This window comes from Globicephala melas, chromosome 2, assembly GCF_963455315.2.
Source record: "Globicephala melas chromosome 2, mGloMel1.2, whole genome shotgun sequence".
NCBI classification, from domain to species: domain Eukaryota; kingdom Metazoa; phylum Chordata; class Mammalia; order Artiodactyla; family Delphinidae; genus Globicephala; species Globicephala melas.
In genome coordinates this window covers 106166515-106186160 of record NC_083315.2, presented here as the reverse complement: position 1 = coordinate 106186160, position 19646 = coordinate 106166515, and the positions used below count along the sequence as shown (strand labels likewise).

The window sequence follows — 19646 nt, the reverse complement described above, 5'->3', positions numbered from 1 at the left end:
TGAATAGGAGAAAAATTTGTTCATAGGATTTTGTTCTCGTTATATTACATTTTATTTTATTTTGTTTTATTTAAATAATCAGTTTAAGGCTTATAAAGGTTGATTTGCTCCTGAACTGCTTTATTCCCAGACATTGCCATCTTCCCCAACTACCACCAAGTCCTCTCCATCTGATCCCATGACCACCTCCAGAGCTAATCAGGTACAGTATCATCCTGTCATCTACACCATACTTTTCACGGGTGATTGCCTGCACACTGGAGAAAAAGATACTGGTGGGTTAAGGATGTATTCGTTCATTCACATATGTGCACCATGAACAGATTCCAAATAACTTGAGAAAGAAATATCAATTATTCCTGAAAATTTATATGCATTTTTAGCTTTAGATAACAAAAATATATTCAGATGGTAGACTACTAGAATTTTGGATTTTCCCCCTAAAATTATGACTTTATGAGCTTTGAGGGTTATTTATTGAGTTGGTGTTTATAATCTCCCTTATTATTTCTCCCTAGGATTCTTGGTGTATAAGTTAAGAATATCATATATGTAAAAACTAAATGTATAAATATGACTTACTGAGCAAAGGTATATCTTTAAATGTGAATGCATTTTTCTTTGTTTTTTATTTCAGATATGCCTTACTGTGTAACAATTTTAAACTTTTGATGAAAAGCATTCCTAGCAATCTAAAAGTAACTGGAAATTGGTATTTGTGATAATTTTAATACTGTTTAACAACTCAGGAAATGGTACTTTCTTAGAATTTAATAATAGCATTTTCTTTGCTGGAGTGGCAAACTTTGCAATTAGAAATATATCTTAGTTTGACTTGATTGTTTTGGTACTGAATATTTGTAGGACATTCTTCAAAAATGTAGTTATTTTTGGCACATTTAAGGAAATCACTAAAATATTCTGTGTAATTCAGAGACTTACTGTACTTTAACATGACAAATGTTGAAAAATATATTTATTAAAATGATTAAACACATTTTCATTTTGTCTGAGTTGAGCTTCATTTAGGTGAGAAATGTTATTTTCCTTAATATTTCCACTTTTTTACTAATATAAGGCCTTATGGGATTATTTAAATATTAAACAAGAGCTTATGTTTTTAATATATTTTTTATACAGTTGACTAATAAATTATTAACTTTGAACTATATTTGCTAAATATATTATAAATGTGGCTTTTGAATATGATCTAATATAAGGCTATGAGAATTATTTTGCTCATTAATGGATTCTAATACCTTTGCAACCTCAGGAAAAAATTTTAAATAACTGAAAGCAAAACTAACATTTAGAATGTTATTCTATAGTAGGAGCTTGATTTTTGTTTTATGCAGTAGTATTCCCTTCAAAGAAAAATACTTTATAATGCTCACATTTTAGCCCCAATAAATTGGTTAAAAAAGTACACATCTCTAGTGATGAAACCCAGCACTTCTCTTTGAAGGTAATGGTACTACATAAAGTGAGAACCAAGCTTGTATTATTGATGCATGAAGTTGAAAAGTGTATATACATTTTCACTCATACCTTATCTCCTATATGAGCTTTAATTACATGATATAGAAAACTATTGTGAAAACAACTGACTTTATGTTTTTAATGTTTCTCTTGTACTTCATTCTCTTCCAAATAAAAACAAGACAAATGAGTACAACAGTAATAAAAACAAATGATTTTTCTCAACGTAAAAAGTAAAACATTCTGGATCTAGAGAGAAAAACCATCTCAATAATTTTGTCTTTGAAGTTAGATTTGTATTTTCTTTATTTTATGTGAACATGAATTTTTATAAAATGATTTCTTAAAAAGGTTACTTGTTGAAGTTTACTAACAATATAATACTTTTACCCTCTAGATATGTTACTACATCCACCTTCGGATATTTTTCTAATTATATTTTTCTAATTATATTTTTCTCATTTGAAATAATAAGTCATTTGTGGTTTTATACTCTGTTCACTGTTCTAGCTATGTTTGTTAAATGTGTTTTATTTATACTTTGATTTCTTCTGTTCTTCTACAAAGAAGTATAATATCTCCTGGATAACATGAGGCAAGGTATAAAAGAACAAAACAAAATCCTTAAATTTATTGAAGGAATTGTAGTTATCTTTCATCTTTATGTTATTAGTAGTGTGTAATTATTTCATTCCCTATGGGTATTTCCCAATAGATTCTATTAATGTTGTAGGACAGAAGATAATTTGGTTTTTGCTGTTTATTCAGTCTTTAGATAGCTCACAGTTGTTTCTTGTGGATAGTCCTAATTAATTCAGCTTCACTAAATTGACTTAGATCTGTAAGAGTAACCAAGATAGAAAAATGGGTTTTAATGTGATCATCTTAAACTCTCCATACTTAAAATAGACTCTTAAACCTATAATAATATAACGTTCATTTCTGGTATAAGTTTACTTTATTCTTACCCAGCAATTTAGCAGATATGTCTCCAGTTTTGTGTTAAAATTATTGTTTATGTGTTATAGCTAATCTGATATCCTCTGCTGTTAAAAGTAACTGCAGACTTTTTCCATGTGAATTTTCACAAACCAATATAAAGCAATCTAGACGACTACTTGTGTTATTTCATCTATAATAGCTAAATGAGTTATGATTGAGTTTTCTTTAGAATAAATAGTTTGTGTTACAAACTAATGTAATAAAAGGAACTAAGGGACTATTAACATTTAGAAAACCCAACAATAAAAAGCACAGAAAATACATTAAAGAGTAAGTTTTATCTGCAGTTTCAACGTTTAAAAATCTTTTCTGTTCTTTTTAAAAATGACTATAATGTTTCAGTACATACTGGATTTTACTTTCCTACCCTCATGTTTCCACAGGTCAGACTGTTTTCACAGATCAGACTGACAGACTGTAACTACAGTGTTATGGGTCTATAATAATTTCCCCTGGAAAACTGAAGGACTGTCGTATGAGAAGCTTTATAGAATGGTGGTTAAAAGTCAAGACTGGAGCCTAATTTCCTATAACCAAATCCTTGTTCTGCCACTTGCTGAGTAAATTGGGCCTCAGTTTCCCCTTCTGTGAAATTCAGATAATAAATTCATTAACTATTCTTAGAACAGTGCTATTCTAGAGTGTACTACTCACCATATAAGTGTTAGGTTATGTTTATTTAATATTTTCTGAAATTTCTTTCAAGTGATAATGAAAAAGAAAGATTATTCTTTAAGATGGTAAATAATATAGCATAAAACAGCTTAAACTGTTTGAGGTTTATTTTTAAAAAAAGATTCGGTGATACTAATATTGCTGCTTTTTCAACTCTAAAATATTTCTATACAAAGTTTCTGTATGCTTTTTAGGATAGCTTGAGATGCTCTATAGTTATTTTCTTCCCTAGTGAGAGTACTGAGTTACTTGTTGTCTAACTTATAAATCAAATTGCTATTATTTTCCTATTAAGAAAGAAAAGTTAGGGCTAATACTTTTACAACTTACACTCTTTTTTTTGCATGCATTGCATATTGCAAAGTGCAGGTTTGACACTTTTTACATGTGGAACTTTAACTAAGAAGCAAATATAAAGATACAAATAGAATTAGAGTCTTAATCAATGTGTTTATAAACTTAAGATAAAAAACAGAATCAGTTGTATTTGATCAGTTCTAAGTTATCGATGCTACATTTTTCAATCACTTCAAGATTCAACAAAATGGTTTTGTTAATCAGTCAATGGTGCCAATAATTAAATTCTTAATTTTAGATTCCTGATTGTTAGCTCTCCTGGGATTCTTCTCAAATTTCAGGAAAAGTAAAAATAATAAAAAGAAGAGTTTCAGAAATATGTGCTTTATAGATATTTATTTATGTACTAATAAATTTGAAATTATATATCAAAATATACAAAACAAATGAAAATAGATAACTCATACTCATATATAGCACTTTTGGTATAGTTACAGAAAAACACAAATAGAACTCACTGGTCCCACTTCGATTTCATGAACACAGATCTCAAATGGACCCTTAATTCTGTCAGGTAATCATAAGCCCAGTGACTTTTTTACTCTTTAGAGGACTGTTTCATAAATTCTTGTCTCCTTTCTCCTTTCCTTTAATTAGTTTTCTGTTGCTGTATAAAAGATTACCACAAACTATGGGCTTAAACAGCACACCTTTATTATCTCATAGTTTCTTTGAGTCAAGAGTCAAAGGCACTGTTAGCTGAGTCCTCGGCTCAGAGTCACAAGTCAGCAATCAAAGTACTGGCTGGGGTGTATTCTCATCTAGAGGCTTCACTGGAGTCTAATCCGATTTTAAGTTCATGTAGGTTGATGGCAGCATCCAGTTTTTTGCAGCTGTATGACTGAGGACCCCAACTTCTCATTGGCTGTTGGCAAGAGGAAGCTCTCAGAATCTAGAGGCTGCCCAAGTTCCCTGCTGTGTGACCCTCTCTACAGGCATTTCACAGTTTGGCTGTTTGCGTCTTGCAAAGCCAACAGGAAAATCTCTCTCTCTCCGTTGTGTGTTAGCAAGATGAAGTCTTATTGAACTTAAACACAGGAGTGACTTCTCACATCCTTTGCCATACAGTGTAACTTAATCAGAGTAGTGACATTCCATCCGTTTGCCATATTCTGTTGATTAGAAATCAGGTTACAATTTCTACTCACACTTAAATGGAGGAAACTATACAAGGCATAACACCAAGGGAGCAGAGATCATGGGGCCATCTAAGGATTGTCCTTGAGCACCCCAATATCTCTTGCTCCATCCTCACTCCCAGCTGATCTTACTTCCTACTTCACTGAGAAAAATGGAAGCAATAAAAAGAAAAATTGTACAAAATCACAACTTCATTTATACCCACATATTCTACCTCTCATCTATTACCATAAACTTTCCCTGCTCCTATCTAAAACCAGTAATTTCAGTTGCACATTAAACCTTATTATTTTTTCTTTACTCAAGGTCATCTCTTCAACAATTCTACCTTCTCTCTCCTTTATCTTTCAAGTTTCTGACCTCTATAGGATCATTCCCATCAGCATACATACATCTGATTTTTTTCTCCCATCTTAAAAGACAAAACAAAACTTCTTTTAATCTCACTTCCCTCACCAGCTAATGCCCTATTTCTTATACTCCTTTGTAGCAAAACTCACAAAAATTATTTACTCTCTGTTTTCCAGTTTCTGTCTTCCCATCTTTTCTTGAATTCACTCCTATCAGGTTTTTGCCTCCATTCTACCAAAACTGTGTTTGCATAGGACATCAGTGATGATCATATAGCTAATTCCAGTTGTCTGTTCTCAATCTACGTGTTATTTGGCCTATCAGCAGTATTTGTTATAATTTGTCACTTTCACTTTCACAGTATACTTTCATTACTTGGCTTCTAGGATATTATTGCACAACCTTGATTTTCCTCCTGTATCATACCTTGTGCTTCATCTCAAAATCCTTTGCTAGTTCTTCCCATCATCCCTCTTAATGTTGGAGTGATCCGAGTCTTAATACTTGAAACTTTTTCTGGGTATATAGTTTTCTTTCTCCTCATATAATACCTTGGCTTTTATATTCTGACGTATGCAAAATATATGTTTCCAATGAGAGGCAGGTTTACTATGAACTAATGAAGGCTTAAGCCTTAAGATTCCTAACCTGCACAGGCTTATTACAAGGCTCTCTACCTAGTTTTATCTTTATAATTTTGAATGTAGAGGACAAAGATGTCCTCTAAAATTGTGTAAGATCCCACATAACTTGGGTTCACATTTATCTCTCATCTGGATCTCAGAGTGAAACTACAGACTGTATCGTTTCCCACTCAGCATTGCCACATCCATATCTAATGGACATCTTTAATTTAGGAGTCCTAAAACTACTCCAAACCTGCTCCACCTATGGGCTTTACCGTCTCAGTTGAAGCAATTCCATACATCCACTTTGTCAGATCAGTAATCTTGGATTCATCCTCATCTCTTTTCTTTAATACCCCAAATCCAGTTCCTATAAGAAATAATGTTGACTCTACCATTAAAAAATATATAGAATGTTGACCACTTCTCATTACATCTACTGCTACCCTAGTCCAAGCCTGAATTATTACAAAGGCCTCTGTATAGGTTTCTCTGACTTTCTACCTTTGCTCCCCAAAGTCTGTTCTCCACTGAGTGGACTATGGCTTCTAAAATATGTCAGTTTTTAAAAATTACACCTGTGATAGTTTTCCACTGAACTCAGCAAAAGCCAATATCCCCAAAATGACATCCATTAAGTTACAAGATCTGGACATTGCCACATTACCATTTTCACTTCATTTCCTACCACTTGCCTCCTTCCTCACCCTGCCCCAGGCAAATTCACCTGCTTGCGTTTCCTTGCAGACATTAGGCATGTGCTTGCCTCTCTGTACAGGAAATTCTCTTATCTCAGAGATCTACTTGGCTAACACCTTCATAGTCGTCAAGTCTTTGTTCAAAATTCACCTGTCAATACCCTATTGAGAAGGATATACCTGGCCACCCTATTTGATACTGCAACCTGGCCTCCCCATTTTCCCAAGTACTTCTGATTCCCTTTATCTTGCTGTATTTTTTTCCATTGCCTCATGGAATACTACATACCTTGCTTATTATCATATTTATTGTGTATTGTCAGTCTCACTTTCCTAGAAAATAAGTTACATGAGAACCGTGGTCTTTGTTTTATTCTCTTATGTATTAAGAAGCACTAACCAGGAGGATTATAGGTTCTCAATATTTGTTGAGTGACTAGTATTAGTTGGAAGAATACGCTTATGGTCTATATGTTATAAAACTCATTTTTTATTTTTGAAAATCCCTTCTTCAAGTGAAATTTTGCAATAATAATAAAAGCCATGTGGTATTAACACAAACAAATATAATTGGTCAATGAAACATAAAAGAGATTTCAGAAATATCAATAGATCCAAGTACATATGGGAACTTAACTGTATTCTATCATTCATTAAGAAAGGTAGTGTAATTTAGGGATTAAGAGAATTGTACTCTTAGGCCATAGTTCCTAGCTTCTTTGCCACTTCCTAATTTTCTGATTTAAGGAAACATTCTTAACTTCACCATGTGTTTTCTGTTTGTAAAATGAATAATAACAGTGCCTCCTCCATAGGGTTGTCATGATTCTTAAATAAATCAGTACATGAGAAGCATTTAGAACACTGCCTGGTCCAGAGTAATAGTTGGGTCATTTTATTTATTTTAGAAAAGGATGTTTTATTTAATAAATGGTGCTGGCATACTTGACTGTCCACCTGAAAGAAAATAAATTTGAGCTCTACCTTGTACAATATATAAAAATAAATCTCAATGCATATGAGATTGAAACTGTAAGACTATTTGATGAAATTATGGTGTGAAATCAAGTTGAGGATGACTTTCTTAAGCAAGAAGGAAATCTAAAACATAAAGGAATAGGTTAGAACATTCAAATATATAAATATTTTATATTTTGGTATAGTAGAATAATACACCATTAATAAGCAAAAGGTGACAGTACCCTTGGAAAAATATGTTGAACACATACGACAGTGAATTAATTACTATACAGAGAAACCCTAGATTGATATTAAAAAATAAAAACCCAGGAGAAAAAAATAGGTCAAGATTATGAAAAGGCAGTTTACAGAAGAGGAAATGGAAATGCCCAATAAACATGAAAGCATGTTTAACCTTACCAGGCATCAGGAAAATTTGAATCAACATCACAAGATTATATTTTTTTTTACCAGATAGACAGAATTTTATGTGTGTATATATAATACACATATATCAAGAACACAAAAATTTATCTCTGTGTGTGTGCCTGTGTGTGTGTGCATGTGTTTATAAATTAAAAGTGCTGTCAAGAATATAGGAAATAGGGCTTCCCTGGTGGCGCAGTGGTTGAGAGTCCGCCTGCTGATGCAGGGGACACGGGTTCGTGCCCCGGTCCGGGAAGATCCCACATGCCGCGGAGCGGCTGGGCCCGTGAGCCATGGCCTCTGAGCCTGCGCGTCCGGAGCCTGTGCTCCGCAACGGGAGAGGCCACAACAGTGAGACAGGCCCACGTACCACAAAAAAATATATATATATATATAGGAAATAATCATTTTCATACACTGTTGATATAAGAGATGCTATAATATTACAGCTTTTGAGAATCTACCCAGTAAAATTTAATGTACCAATACATAGAAATATAGACAAAGATGTATGTTGCAGTAGTATTCACAGTGGCAACAGTTGGAAAACCATCTGCTTTAACAGGAGAGTGGCTGAATAAATATGGTATTGTAGAATATTATGTGGTGAAGCTATTAAAAATAATGAGTTAGAGCCATATAAATTGGCCTAGAATAGTGTTTGTAATATATTAACTAAAGAAAATTAAGTTGCTAAGAAACATATGGCCTTATTTTTAAGTCAGAAATATCCTGTGTTCATGTATCATCAGGGTGATGACAAGGAATATGAACGTTATTAACTTTTTATGTTTCTACTTTGTTTTTAAAGTGTTAACTAAGGGAATGTAAAACAAGACGGAAAAAAATAATGGCTCCAGTTGCGATATTATGTAATGTTCTAAGGAATATAAAGTGGTAACTTTCCAAAAGATTGAGAAAGATTGGACTGTCTTTGATAGATATCTGTTTGGACTACTTGACTCCTTCATTTCCTAGTTGTGGGATGCTTTTTGAGGAGTTTCAAGAAGGATCACAAGAGAGGCTTTAAGGATCAGAGGAGACATTTATTAAGTGGCAAAGGAACTGTAATATTTTTCTTTATTCTTTGTTAATTAATATATCAAAAGTTCTCAATTCTAGCCTCATCAAAATTACCTATGTAGATTCTTATTTAATAGATTTAGGATGAGATTAGCCATCTATATTTGAAGAGTTGGAAAAATGTTTCCTGAAGCCTCTTGTTATTTGGGAATCACCATTTACCATATGAAAAATGCACAGTAGTTTATTAAAAATACGATAATTATATAATTGTGTATTACATAACACTATCTCTTCACAACTTCGACTTTTTAATGAAATAACACACTTTGAATATTATTTGATTAACATTAAAGAACAAATATTTGATTTGATTTGTGCACAAGTTGAAGGGAAAGTGTTAGTATTATCACTGAAAACAGTAAAGGTTACTAATTAATACAATTTAAATCTTTGAAGAAATATTATACAAAGGATGATTGTCTTTTCAGATAGCAGTAGTAGTCTTTTGACTGTTACCAGATACAGTTAGAGGTTCTCTAACCATGGAAATATTTATATATGCAGATTACATTACTGTTTTTAAAGATTATTTAGCAATATTCTTGCCAAAATTTATGGCGGAGAGCTAAATGAGCACTTCCTAACCATACCCATTCCACTGCAAACTTCTAATTTTGTTAGTGTGCTATGCTGTAGATGGTTTGTCTTTCACACCCAGTGATGGGCATCAGAGGATCTTCCTGAGGGCAAGTTAAGAATTACTGCTGAAAGCAGCACACCATTAATATTTTCCGGTTAGAATTATAACACATCACTTAGTAAATACCATGTTATGTGACCTTCCAAAGTCCCTTCTAAAGGTTTGATTTCATATGAAGGCATATTTATATTTATGGAAAGCCTAGGGCTTTTCAAGTTTTCATATTGAAAAAATGGTAAACTTCAGGGGAAAAGAGTTAATGAAATATGAAATGTTCCTTATTTTACATCCCATATATGGCTCAGTCACTGATAAAAATGCAGAGTGCCTTGTCTAGTGTTGGCTGGTAAGTAGGCAGATATGCAATATTCTTCGTCTTTCTGGACTACCTAGTAGGTAAAGGTGGTTGTTTCATCAGCATTCTCCCTGCAGTCATAGCTCTGGTAGTTCTTGCACACAGTGTGTTCTCAAGACAGAACGTTATATGTGCCTTTAGATAACTAAAGCACTTAGTGCCTCATTACTCCAGAATGTGCACTAGTCTTGCTCTGTGTGTGTGTATATATACCCTTCAACAGAATTTTTCTATCTTTCAAATAGAGCCATATAAAATGGAAAATACATAAAACAGGAAAACCAGGTAGTTATCAAGTTTATTTTCAATATTTTAATTTTATTTTAAAAAAGCTTAGAAATAGGAAAATCTTTGCATATTCTCTCTGATAATATCTTTTCATATTCTCATAGTTTTGCCAGATTGAGGAGTTTGATACCTGATCACTGTGGAATAAAAATTGTTTCTCGTTTTTTCTAATATTTTAATCTTTGATTTGGGAATATTCCAGTTGATCTTTTTCACCTTTTCTTCTGAACCTCATACCTTATAATTAATTTTATTGGTCTTTGGTTTAGCTATTGTTTCCTTCCTTCCATTAGGTGATACAGTCCTTCAGTTACTCTTTAAAAATATATTTGAGAAAGGAAGTGATCTGTTTCATTAACTTTAGCCAAATAATGGCTATAAAAGTAATGTATTTTTATTTGTGATTCACTAAGTATTAGAAGTGAATTACTTCAATCCAAATGTAGGAAAAAATTTAGTTTTATGACTAATAATACATTTTGTTAAATTGCAGACATTTTTCTGTAGCTTTTTATATATTAGTCAGTATGTATTTGCACATTACAAGTATTAATGTAATAAGAAAAATTCAGGACATTTTCATTTAATGACAGTCATTTATGATAGTAAACTGTCAACTTCCCTTTACTAATAAGACACTGAAATGTAGGCAACTATTATTTTTTAAAAAACAAATATTGCCTTCAGAAAAATTCTTGGTGAAATTAAAATATAAGAAATGTTGAATTAGCTTGATTAGTAAATATAAAATACAAGCAACTGTAATTTGATATCAATAATATTTTAAATCATGTTAAAATATGGTACATCAATCTATCATTAACTAATTAATAATAATACTTAATTTTAATGGTAAAAATGGCTTAATCAAAAATATGTAAAAGAAAAATAATCCAAATTGTGAAAATTTTTTTAATAATTAGTTACCTAGTTATATAAGTTTAAATAGAGATCAGTTTTTAAACATAGTTGAGAAATTTACTTCCAATAATATCAAATTAGTTTGCTTACATTATAGAATATTAAATCAACCCATGTACCAAACTCAGACTTTTAAATAGCTTTATATTCCTAGATTAGATTAACTTTGTGGTTTTCCTAAACAGGCATTTAGCATAATTACATGATTCTTATTTAAAACTATGATTTAAAATTTTCTTGTTTTAAAATTTTAAAGTATTTTATAAATCTGCTTTTCTGTCATTTATCAAATCATTTTATATACACATTTAAATGTTTATTAGTATTTATTGTACCACATGTCTGGAGGCTTCATGAAAGCGAGATCTTAACCTTTTTATTTAACTCTGTATTTCCAACATCTGGAACAGTACCTGGAACTCAGTAAATAATTGTTCAATGAATACCAGAAATATACAAAATTTATTTTTAATGAATTGTTTATTCTGCTTTTGTGGCATTTGTTTATTCAGCATCCTAATTTGGGGATAATTTTTCTATTTCCTTTTGTTATACTAATTTTTAAAAATTTAATACAAGGTTTATATGGTAAGAAAAAAAGCTCATCTGAAACCCAACCTCTATTATTTTCTTTATTTCAGTTTTATCTGCATATAATTTTACACTGTTTAATTCAAATTCTACATATACATTTATGTATTTTTAAAATTTTGCATAGATATTTTCCACATTATTTTATAGCTTTATATAGTGTCTTTACACTGTTCTGTGTATATGACATTTTTCATGTTTTGGATTATTTCCCAGATGGATCACAGAAGGAGAGAAATTAAGTTAAAGATTATGCTCATTTTATAACTTAATGTGTTCTATAAGGTGATTTCCCAAAGCTGATATATACTGCCACAGAAAAGAGATTAAAAGAAAGAGATTAGTAGTTAAGCCATTTCCTCATTTTCATTTGGTTTGCCTTTGTTTTTTTTTTTTTTTTGGTGATTAATTTTGCTGCTCTGCTTTGAATATCTTTGATTATTTTAGAAGTTAAATATTTTCTTATCCTGCACAATTCTTTGCTGTCCACTATTTAATGAACTGTTTGTTCATTTTTACCTTCCACTGGATTACCTTATCCATTTCTCTGGCTTTAAATACTATCTCTATGTTAACTCTCAAACTCATAGCCAATCACCTACATATCATTGATATCTTCACTTGGATGACTGGTAGGCATTTCAAACTTGATATATCCAAAATAGAATTGCTGATTCCCTCTATCCTTTTCTTTCACACCTTTCCATTATCTCCTTCAGTAAACAGCCCCTACTTTCATGTGCATGGCTGTTTTTCACTTTTTCAATTGATTTCAATCAATTTCACTTAAATTGATTGTTGCAACCTTTAAAATATTAAGTTGAAAATATTAGTTTTCATATAAAAAGCCCAAATATTTCAAATATGTTTTTCCACTAATAAGAATTAAGAAATCTGAACATATATCTTAGTATACATGCCCTGAAAGAGATGAGCCAAAAAGAGAGGGTTTAAAAATAATAATAATAGTTTCAAAGAGCTTTTTGATAATTTGACACATGATGATAATGGCAAATGGGACTTCCAGAAATTTAACCTCAGTTTAGTAAAAGCTGGTTTAGTAAGCATTAAGAAGGCAATACCCCAAATTATTTTCATTTGTAAATAATGAGCTGCTCTATAATAGTTTATCATTTACAACCCTCATAGTTTCTTCATAATTACTTGACTTCTAGTAGTATTCTTTTTTGATATCATTATGTCTAGCTTTTTTTTCACTTCCTTCTTATAAAGAATAGATTTCTCCTATTTTTCTTATTCCTAAGTATATCCCTCTCTGAAATGTAATATGGTATATTTTTAAAATATGCAACAGTCATCAAAAGAAAAAAAACTTAGAATAATGCTTCAAGGGGAAAAGTAAAAAATATATGAAGTAAAAAAAAATAGTTCAGTTAAACTTTATTTGCCTTTAGAAATTTTTTGGTGATTATCATTCATTTTTTCTGTCTTGTTCCAAAGAGATACAAAAAAGAGGTATACTGTCATTTTCTGCCATGTCTTACAGCCAGAGGGGAAAGTAAAGTATGGCCCTTTGGAAGAAGATATAAAATGGATGATGTATGGTCTCCACAAAACTTTTTAAATTCAATTATTTTAAGGTAAAAATGCAATTGCTTGAAGCAAGGCAAGGTGTGGGAGGTAACTGCACCGGTTATGAATTGTGATTATGATTCAGTAGATACTGTCATTTCGTCATCTTATTAATTGATCCAGTTCATTGCTTAATCAAGTAAACACTAATATGTTTATATTCTAGACTTTTAGAACCAATCTGACCACATTTTTTATGGCTAAAGAAGCCTAGCCACAAGCTTGATTAGTAAGAAGCTATAAAATTACATAGGAAAAACATAATACATTGATGAAAACTTAAGAAAAAGGCATATAGTGCATATTTAATTACTGTACTCTTATTGGATTTTTAAATGACAAATCTGTGTAACTGATTTCAGGAATTTTATGACAAGATTAAAACATCTGTATATTTGTCTTTTTGTAAATTTCAGTATGGGTGCAATATAATTTGAATTTTAGATTTTAGAGGTGATAAAATTGTTTTTGTTTTAAGAACCCAGTGTCGTATTTTACACACACACACACACACACACACGCACACACTCCTGCATGGCCATGCTGGAGTCTTTCAAATACTTTATTATTTAGTTCTTACATAAATCCATATATTTTGCATTACATTCAAGCTGCTCTGGAAGACATAAGATTTCAGCAAGCAAAAATGTGTGAGTTAAAGGGGAAGAACAGTGTTGGAAATATAGGCAACATTTTAGTCATTTGGAACAAATGAATAAACAAAGGCAAAGACCTAGAAAAACAACTAATATAGAGTATATTTAAGAACTAGCAGGTAAAGTTTGGATTCAGCATAGAATACTAGTCATAGAAAATGAAACTGGGAAAACAAGTTGGGGACAGGGTATGGAGAATTTGGAATATCTACATAAGGGATCTGGATAATTTAGTGGGTAGCTGGAAGGAGATTATTGAAGGCTGTTGATTAGGGCTTTTTAATAATGCTAAAATAAAAACTCATCCACAGTCTTATCAAGTTGTCTGGTTTTATAGATGATGAAACTGAAGTGATTGACAAAGGTCACACAGCAGAGCCAGGGTGAAGGTCCATATGTCCTAACTGTCAATTCTAGATTCTTTTTATTACACCACACATTCCTTTAGATAGGCTAAAGCAGTAGGACTGGCAAGAAACATTTCAGGGGAAAAAAAATCAACAGTGCATAACAGGATGTAGAGATCTAGGGAGCAAGAGAAGGCACAGATGGCTTCCAGGTTTAAAACCTGGTGTTGGCAGTAGGTGGGGGGTAAGGATATATGAGAGAACATAGCATAGTATTTTACGATAGGTATAAAGACATGCTTATGAAAACTGTACTGCCTTGAATTTGGTTATCAAAAGTAAGTAGATTAAACACACATAGAGAGTTGGAAGAGCTGCTTTTTCATTCATTTTGGATATTTCATGTAGCTCTGTCATACGTACTTTGTCAGAGCAGTACTTTTTAGAAAGACAGTTATTTATATATTTTAAAATCTATAATCAAAAGAAAGATACACTTTTTTCAGTTTACTTTGGTCAGCAGTTCAGTGTGGATCCCCCCACATGACACATACATCTCCAATGGCCACTAATAAATGGTGCCTCAGTAGCCTAAGGTGTAATACATTAGGCAAATGAAAGAAATTTATCCTATTAGATCGTGTATATCTCAGTAAAAGATACGTTAAATAATGCACTCATGTCTCTTTACCAGAGTTATGACATCTTGACTTTTAGAGCATCAAGAGATACAATAAACTGTCAGTATTTCTTTTGGATAGGCAAATACTACATGATATAACAAGAACTTATTTTCAAGGAAACTGTTTTGTCGATTACAGGTTATTGAAATCCAATTCTAAGTGGCTTAACCAAAACAAAAAAAAAAGAGGGGGGGAAATTATATTGATTCTGTGCTGGCTTTATACATGGTTAGATTCAGATGCCAAAATGGTATCAGAAACTTCTCTCTCTCCATTTCTGAAGTCTCCTTTTATCTAAGTCAACTTAAAATTATTTTCAGTCAGTTTCTTCCTCTTTCCATATAGTGACAAGATAGCACTAGTAATATCAAGCTTGTGTTCTGCTAGATTAAACACACAGTTACTTCCATCCCAACAATTTCACAGATTCTTAAGGCTAACTCTTATTGGACCATCCTGTGTCATGTGCTCAGTCCCAAATCAGTACCTGCTACGAGTGTGGAAAGTGTGATATGCAGGCTTCTTAGGTCATGTGTCCAGTTCCAGAGGTATTGGAAGGTGGTCAGCCTTACCTAAAGTACATGGCACTCAGAATGAGAGAGGGTTATTTCCTGAAGGAAAACTGAAGTCTCTTGTTGTAAGGAAGATCGACGTCAGCTGACTGAATGAATGAAATAGCAGGTATCCACAATTGATAGAAATTGCTTTGAAAATGTAAAGCAGTACATATATAGTGTATAACATGGCAGCCCTAAATAAAATAGTTCATACTATTAATTGAGCTATCTTAAATTATACTGGAACTTGTTTTGCATTAATTTTAAAGTATTGCTTTATGAAATAGTTCAGTAATTTCCCTGCCATGATAATGAAGAAATACGATGCCTACAGACACTGTCATTCTTTTTTAAGACCATAATGAATTGGGGTTCTTATTTGGCAAAGGAGTAAATGTGTTTTTCTTAATGCTTATTTTTTTTTCTTAATGCTTATTTTTAATCAGAAATGTATCAATATTAAAGCCTACCTATTTGGTATTTTTAACTCTTTCCATGGGATTCCCATAGAGGTTCTTTTGTGGTTGCAAATAGAGAAACAGCCACTTCATTACTTTTTTTTCTGAAAAGTTGATGCTAGTAAAATTAGTATAATTATACTGTTAATCTTACTTCATGTTTCTTTGATATAACAATTATAAGTCTAGGAATAAGTAAAATTCTTTAAAAATAATATCATTATTTAAGCAGATCATCACTACTAAAATGGACTTAGGTTTGAACAGGAACTCTCCAACACAGAGCAACCTCATTGGGAATGTCTGACAGTAAAGGATAGGCTACTGATACTACAAAAATGAAACATGATCATCTCTCAAAGATTTTCTTATCCCTTTTTCTTCCAGTTAAGCTTTCTGTCTCCTTTGTACCCTTTATATATTTCTGTACCCACACTTTTAAGACTTGAATGCACTGACACATTGACACATCTGTTTTCTATAACTGATCTGGAAGTTCCTTAAAGACAGAAACAGTGCCACATGTATCCTTTATTTCTAGCTCCCAGCACAGGGCCTGGGCCACTCAATAAGCATTTCATAGAAGATTGGGTGGATTGTAGCAACTGTAGCAACTGTAGATCATAGTTCTGAAGGGAAAACTGATTTGTAACTGTCAGGAATATATCTGATTTAGCTGATACATGTTACACCAAATAATTGTATGCTATTTAAGGTCCAGTTTTTCTTCAGAAATAAGAATATTATGTTAAGTCAGTGTGTTAACAGACTTCACCAATGAAAATGAAGTCACGGGTACAATTAAAATTTGCTATTTGTCATTTCAGTGGGGATGCAAACACAGATTTTCCTTTTTTAAAAATTAAATTTATTATTTATTTATGTCTGCGTTGGGTCTTCGTTGCTGCACGCAGACTTTCTCTGGTTGCGGCGAGCGGGGGCTGCTCTTCGTTGCAGCGCGCGGGCTTCTCATTGTGGTGGCTTCTCTTGTTGCGGAGCACAGGCTCTAGGCACACGGGCTTCAGTAGTTGTGGCTCGCGGCCTCTAGAGTGCAGGCTCAGTAGTTGTGGCGCACGGGCTTAGTTGCTCCGCGGCATGTGGGATCTTCCCGGACTAGGGCTTGAACCCGTGTCCGCTGCATTGGCGGGTGGATTTTTAACCACTGTGCCACCAAGGAAGTCCCGGAGATTTTCCTTTAGGTAAATGCTGTATTCCTATATCTAAGAAGTAAGCAAATAGGCTATCTCACATAATTCTCCACACTCGTTTCCTCCAACCCCCACCCAATCAGTGTTCAGTTGCCCACCATCTCCAAGCTTCCACACCTGCTTTTTGGCTCTGATCTGATGCATAGAGTGGAAATAGAACATTACTCTCTCTGAGATATTATACAAATGAATTAATTTTTCTTTTTGTCTCAACTTGTTTTCAGAGGGTCTCTTTCCTCTCTGTGTCCGTATTAGATTAATATTAAATGTGCAAATAAATATGGATTTTTTTAAACTTTTCAGAGAAAAAAGTATAATTCTAAGAGGTTTTCATGTCCTTGTGTCAGAAATAAAAGTTGGGTAACTTTCAGTGGCTAGGCTACTAAGTATATTTATTAAACTTGGAATTTAATAACTTACATTTACATTTTCTTTAATTTTCTAATTTCTGAGATTATTCATTGTAAGCAGAATTAGTCCTGTCTAAAGTTGATAAATGCTACATATTACAAATATTAATATGTAATCACTAATGTCTTCTGTTAAATCATAACACACCTTTATTTATTTCTATGTGGACAAATGTCAGTTATACCAACAAAATTTGGAGGCTACATCACTATTTGGTAAAACAACAAATACAAATATGTCTGACAGTACTTCATATAAGATTATTTCAAATAGTTAAAACTAAAATCCAGAAAATGTGCTTACTACATAAGGACATCTTTAATATAAAGATAGATGATGTGTGTAATTCTTTAATTTGCAAAGATACATATTTTTTGGAAGATGTTTACTTTTATGAAAAGTTCACATACTATTTCTGAAATATATGTTATTTCAGAATTTTTGAATATTTAAAAGAAAGAAAAATGATTAAAGGGAAAAATTTAAAAAGGAAGGACAAGGTAATGTGCTTGTGTAAGTAATATAAGTACTGTGCACATATTTGCAAGTTCTTTTGGAAGGAGTCCTAGAGTTAAAAGAAAAGGTTATAGGTGCAATAAATATAGTATGAGACTGGTATGCAGTGTAGTAGAAATTAACATCATCTTCACATACCTTATACAAGCTTAAGGTGATTTTAGAGTGGATGTTATAAAATTATATATTTCATTACTTTTTATTGACAGTCTATAGGATAGTTCCCATAATTAACCTCTCATGTGCTATTCTCTTCGTGGGTTATAATCATACAGGCAATCATTACATTGAGCAAAACAGGAGTGATATTAAAATTTAAAGTAATTTAAGAACAGCTCTTTCGAAAGTCTTGGTTGATTAATATATTTTTCTTCATAAAAAAATTACATTGAAACACCTCAATTTGTCAGTATATAAATGTTTTCAACAATATTGTTTCGCAAAAATGTTTCTCATTTTGAAAAGAAATATTCACAAAATATAATTATATTTAACACTTGGATTTTTAAATCCTTAAAGTAAATTTTCTTAATATTTTACGTGCACAGGATAAAATGTAAGGATGATTCTAATCTTATAATTGGTGTAAGATGTAATCATGGTTTAACTTTCTAATTATATCACTTTAACATATTTCAGCATTTCAGACAAATAATTTTCTACCAAAAAGTCTGTGAACAAAATTAACTTTTAAAAAAATTATTTCTCAGTCTACTTCTTGAAACTGAATGCACTTAATCAGGGGAATATGAGGGATATATTTGACATTCTGAAGAAATGTCTCTAGAAAATTTAGATTTTTTTCAAAAAAAATGAAATGATTATATAGACAAATTGTAATGAAACAAATTTCTACTGTGACTATAAATTATATGTGTGGTAAGAAAAGTTGTGTGCTATGTGTGTGTATGTGTTTAATACATGTAAATATATTTATGAGGTAGCCCAGTCTAGCATTTGAATTTATACTTTCACTGCTTGCTACCTTCCTAAAAATGCATGGCTCTATTTTTTAAAAAATATCCTTATCCAGATCTGTGTTTTAAAGATAACATGACAATACTTGCTAAAAATTAACTAATGAGATATCTCATAGATGATCTCAACTAAATTTCTGCTCAAATTTCAACAGATATTTCAGCCTGCCCGTTTAAATGTTTGGGACAAGGAAAGCAGTTCCTTCAGTGCTTTGTCAGTGACAGAACATTCACAATTTTTTATCTACCTGATGAGTCATAAAACAGTGTCATATGTATCTTTGTGCTACCAAAACATAACTTTAAATGTTAATATCTGTATTATAATTTTAAGGATTATAAAAGTAACATACTGATTTTATACCTCTTTATAATAGTATTTGATTATGATTAAATAAATAAAAATATGCTGGGTTTTGTAGCTGGATGTTTCAGAACAAATTAGCTAAAACGCCTATACTTCATACAGTCACATTGAATCGTTGTAAGTATTCATGTGACTACAGTAAGTTTTCAGTAACCTTTGACAATATGGTTGTAAGCTCTGTTTTTAAAAATGTAGCTATTACTGCCAAAAAGAGAATGATCTACCGAATCAAAATAGTCATTTTACAAATTTAGATAGAACATCCATGTAATATCATT

General features: G+C 31.9%; 1 protein-coding gene across 6 annotated transcripts in view; it reads left to right on the top strand.

Moving 5' to 3' along the window:
- The window catches only part of NOVA1 (NOVA alternative splicing regulator 1), a 144751-nt gene that overhangs the window by 118576 nt on the left and 6529 nt on the right, over nucleotides 1-19646 (top strand). For 3 of the 6 annotated variants that reach the window (XM_030854699.2, XM_060294690.1, XM_060294692.1), the window contains one exon: nucleotides 131-202. The exons of 2 other annotated variants lie outside the window; for them this stretch is intronic. In XM_030854699.2, the coding sequence (XP_030710559.1) occupies nucleotides 131-202 (72 nt within the window). Of the gene's footprint in view, nucleotides 1-130; nucleotides 203-637; nucleotides 981-19646 lie in introns of those variants that run through there. One more of the 6 variants, XM_060294693.2, reaches the window with a different exon arrangement.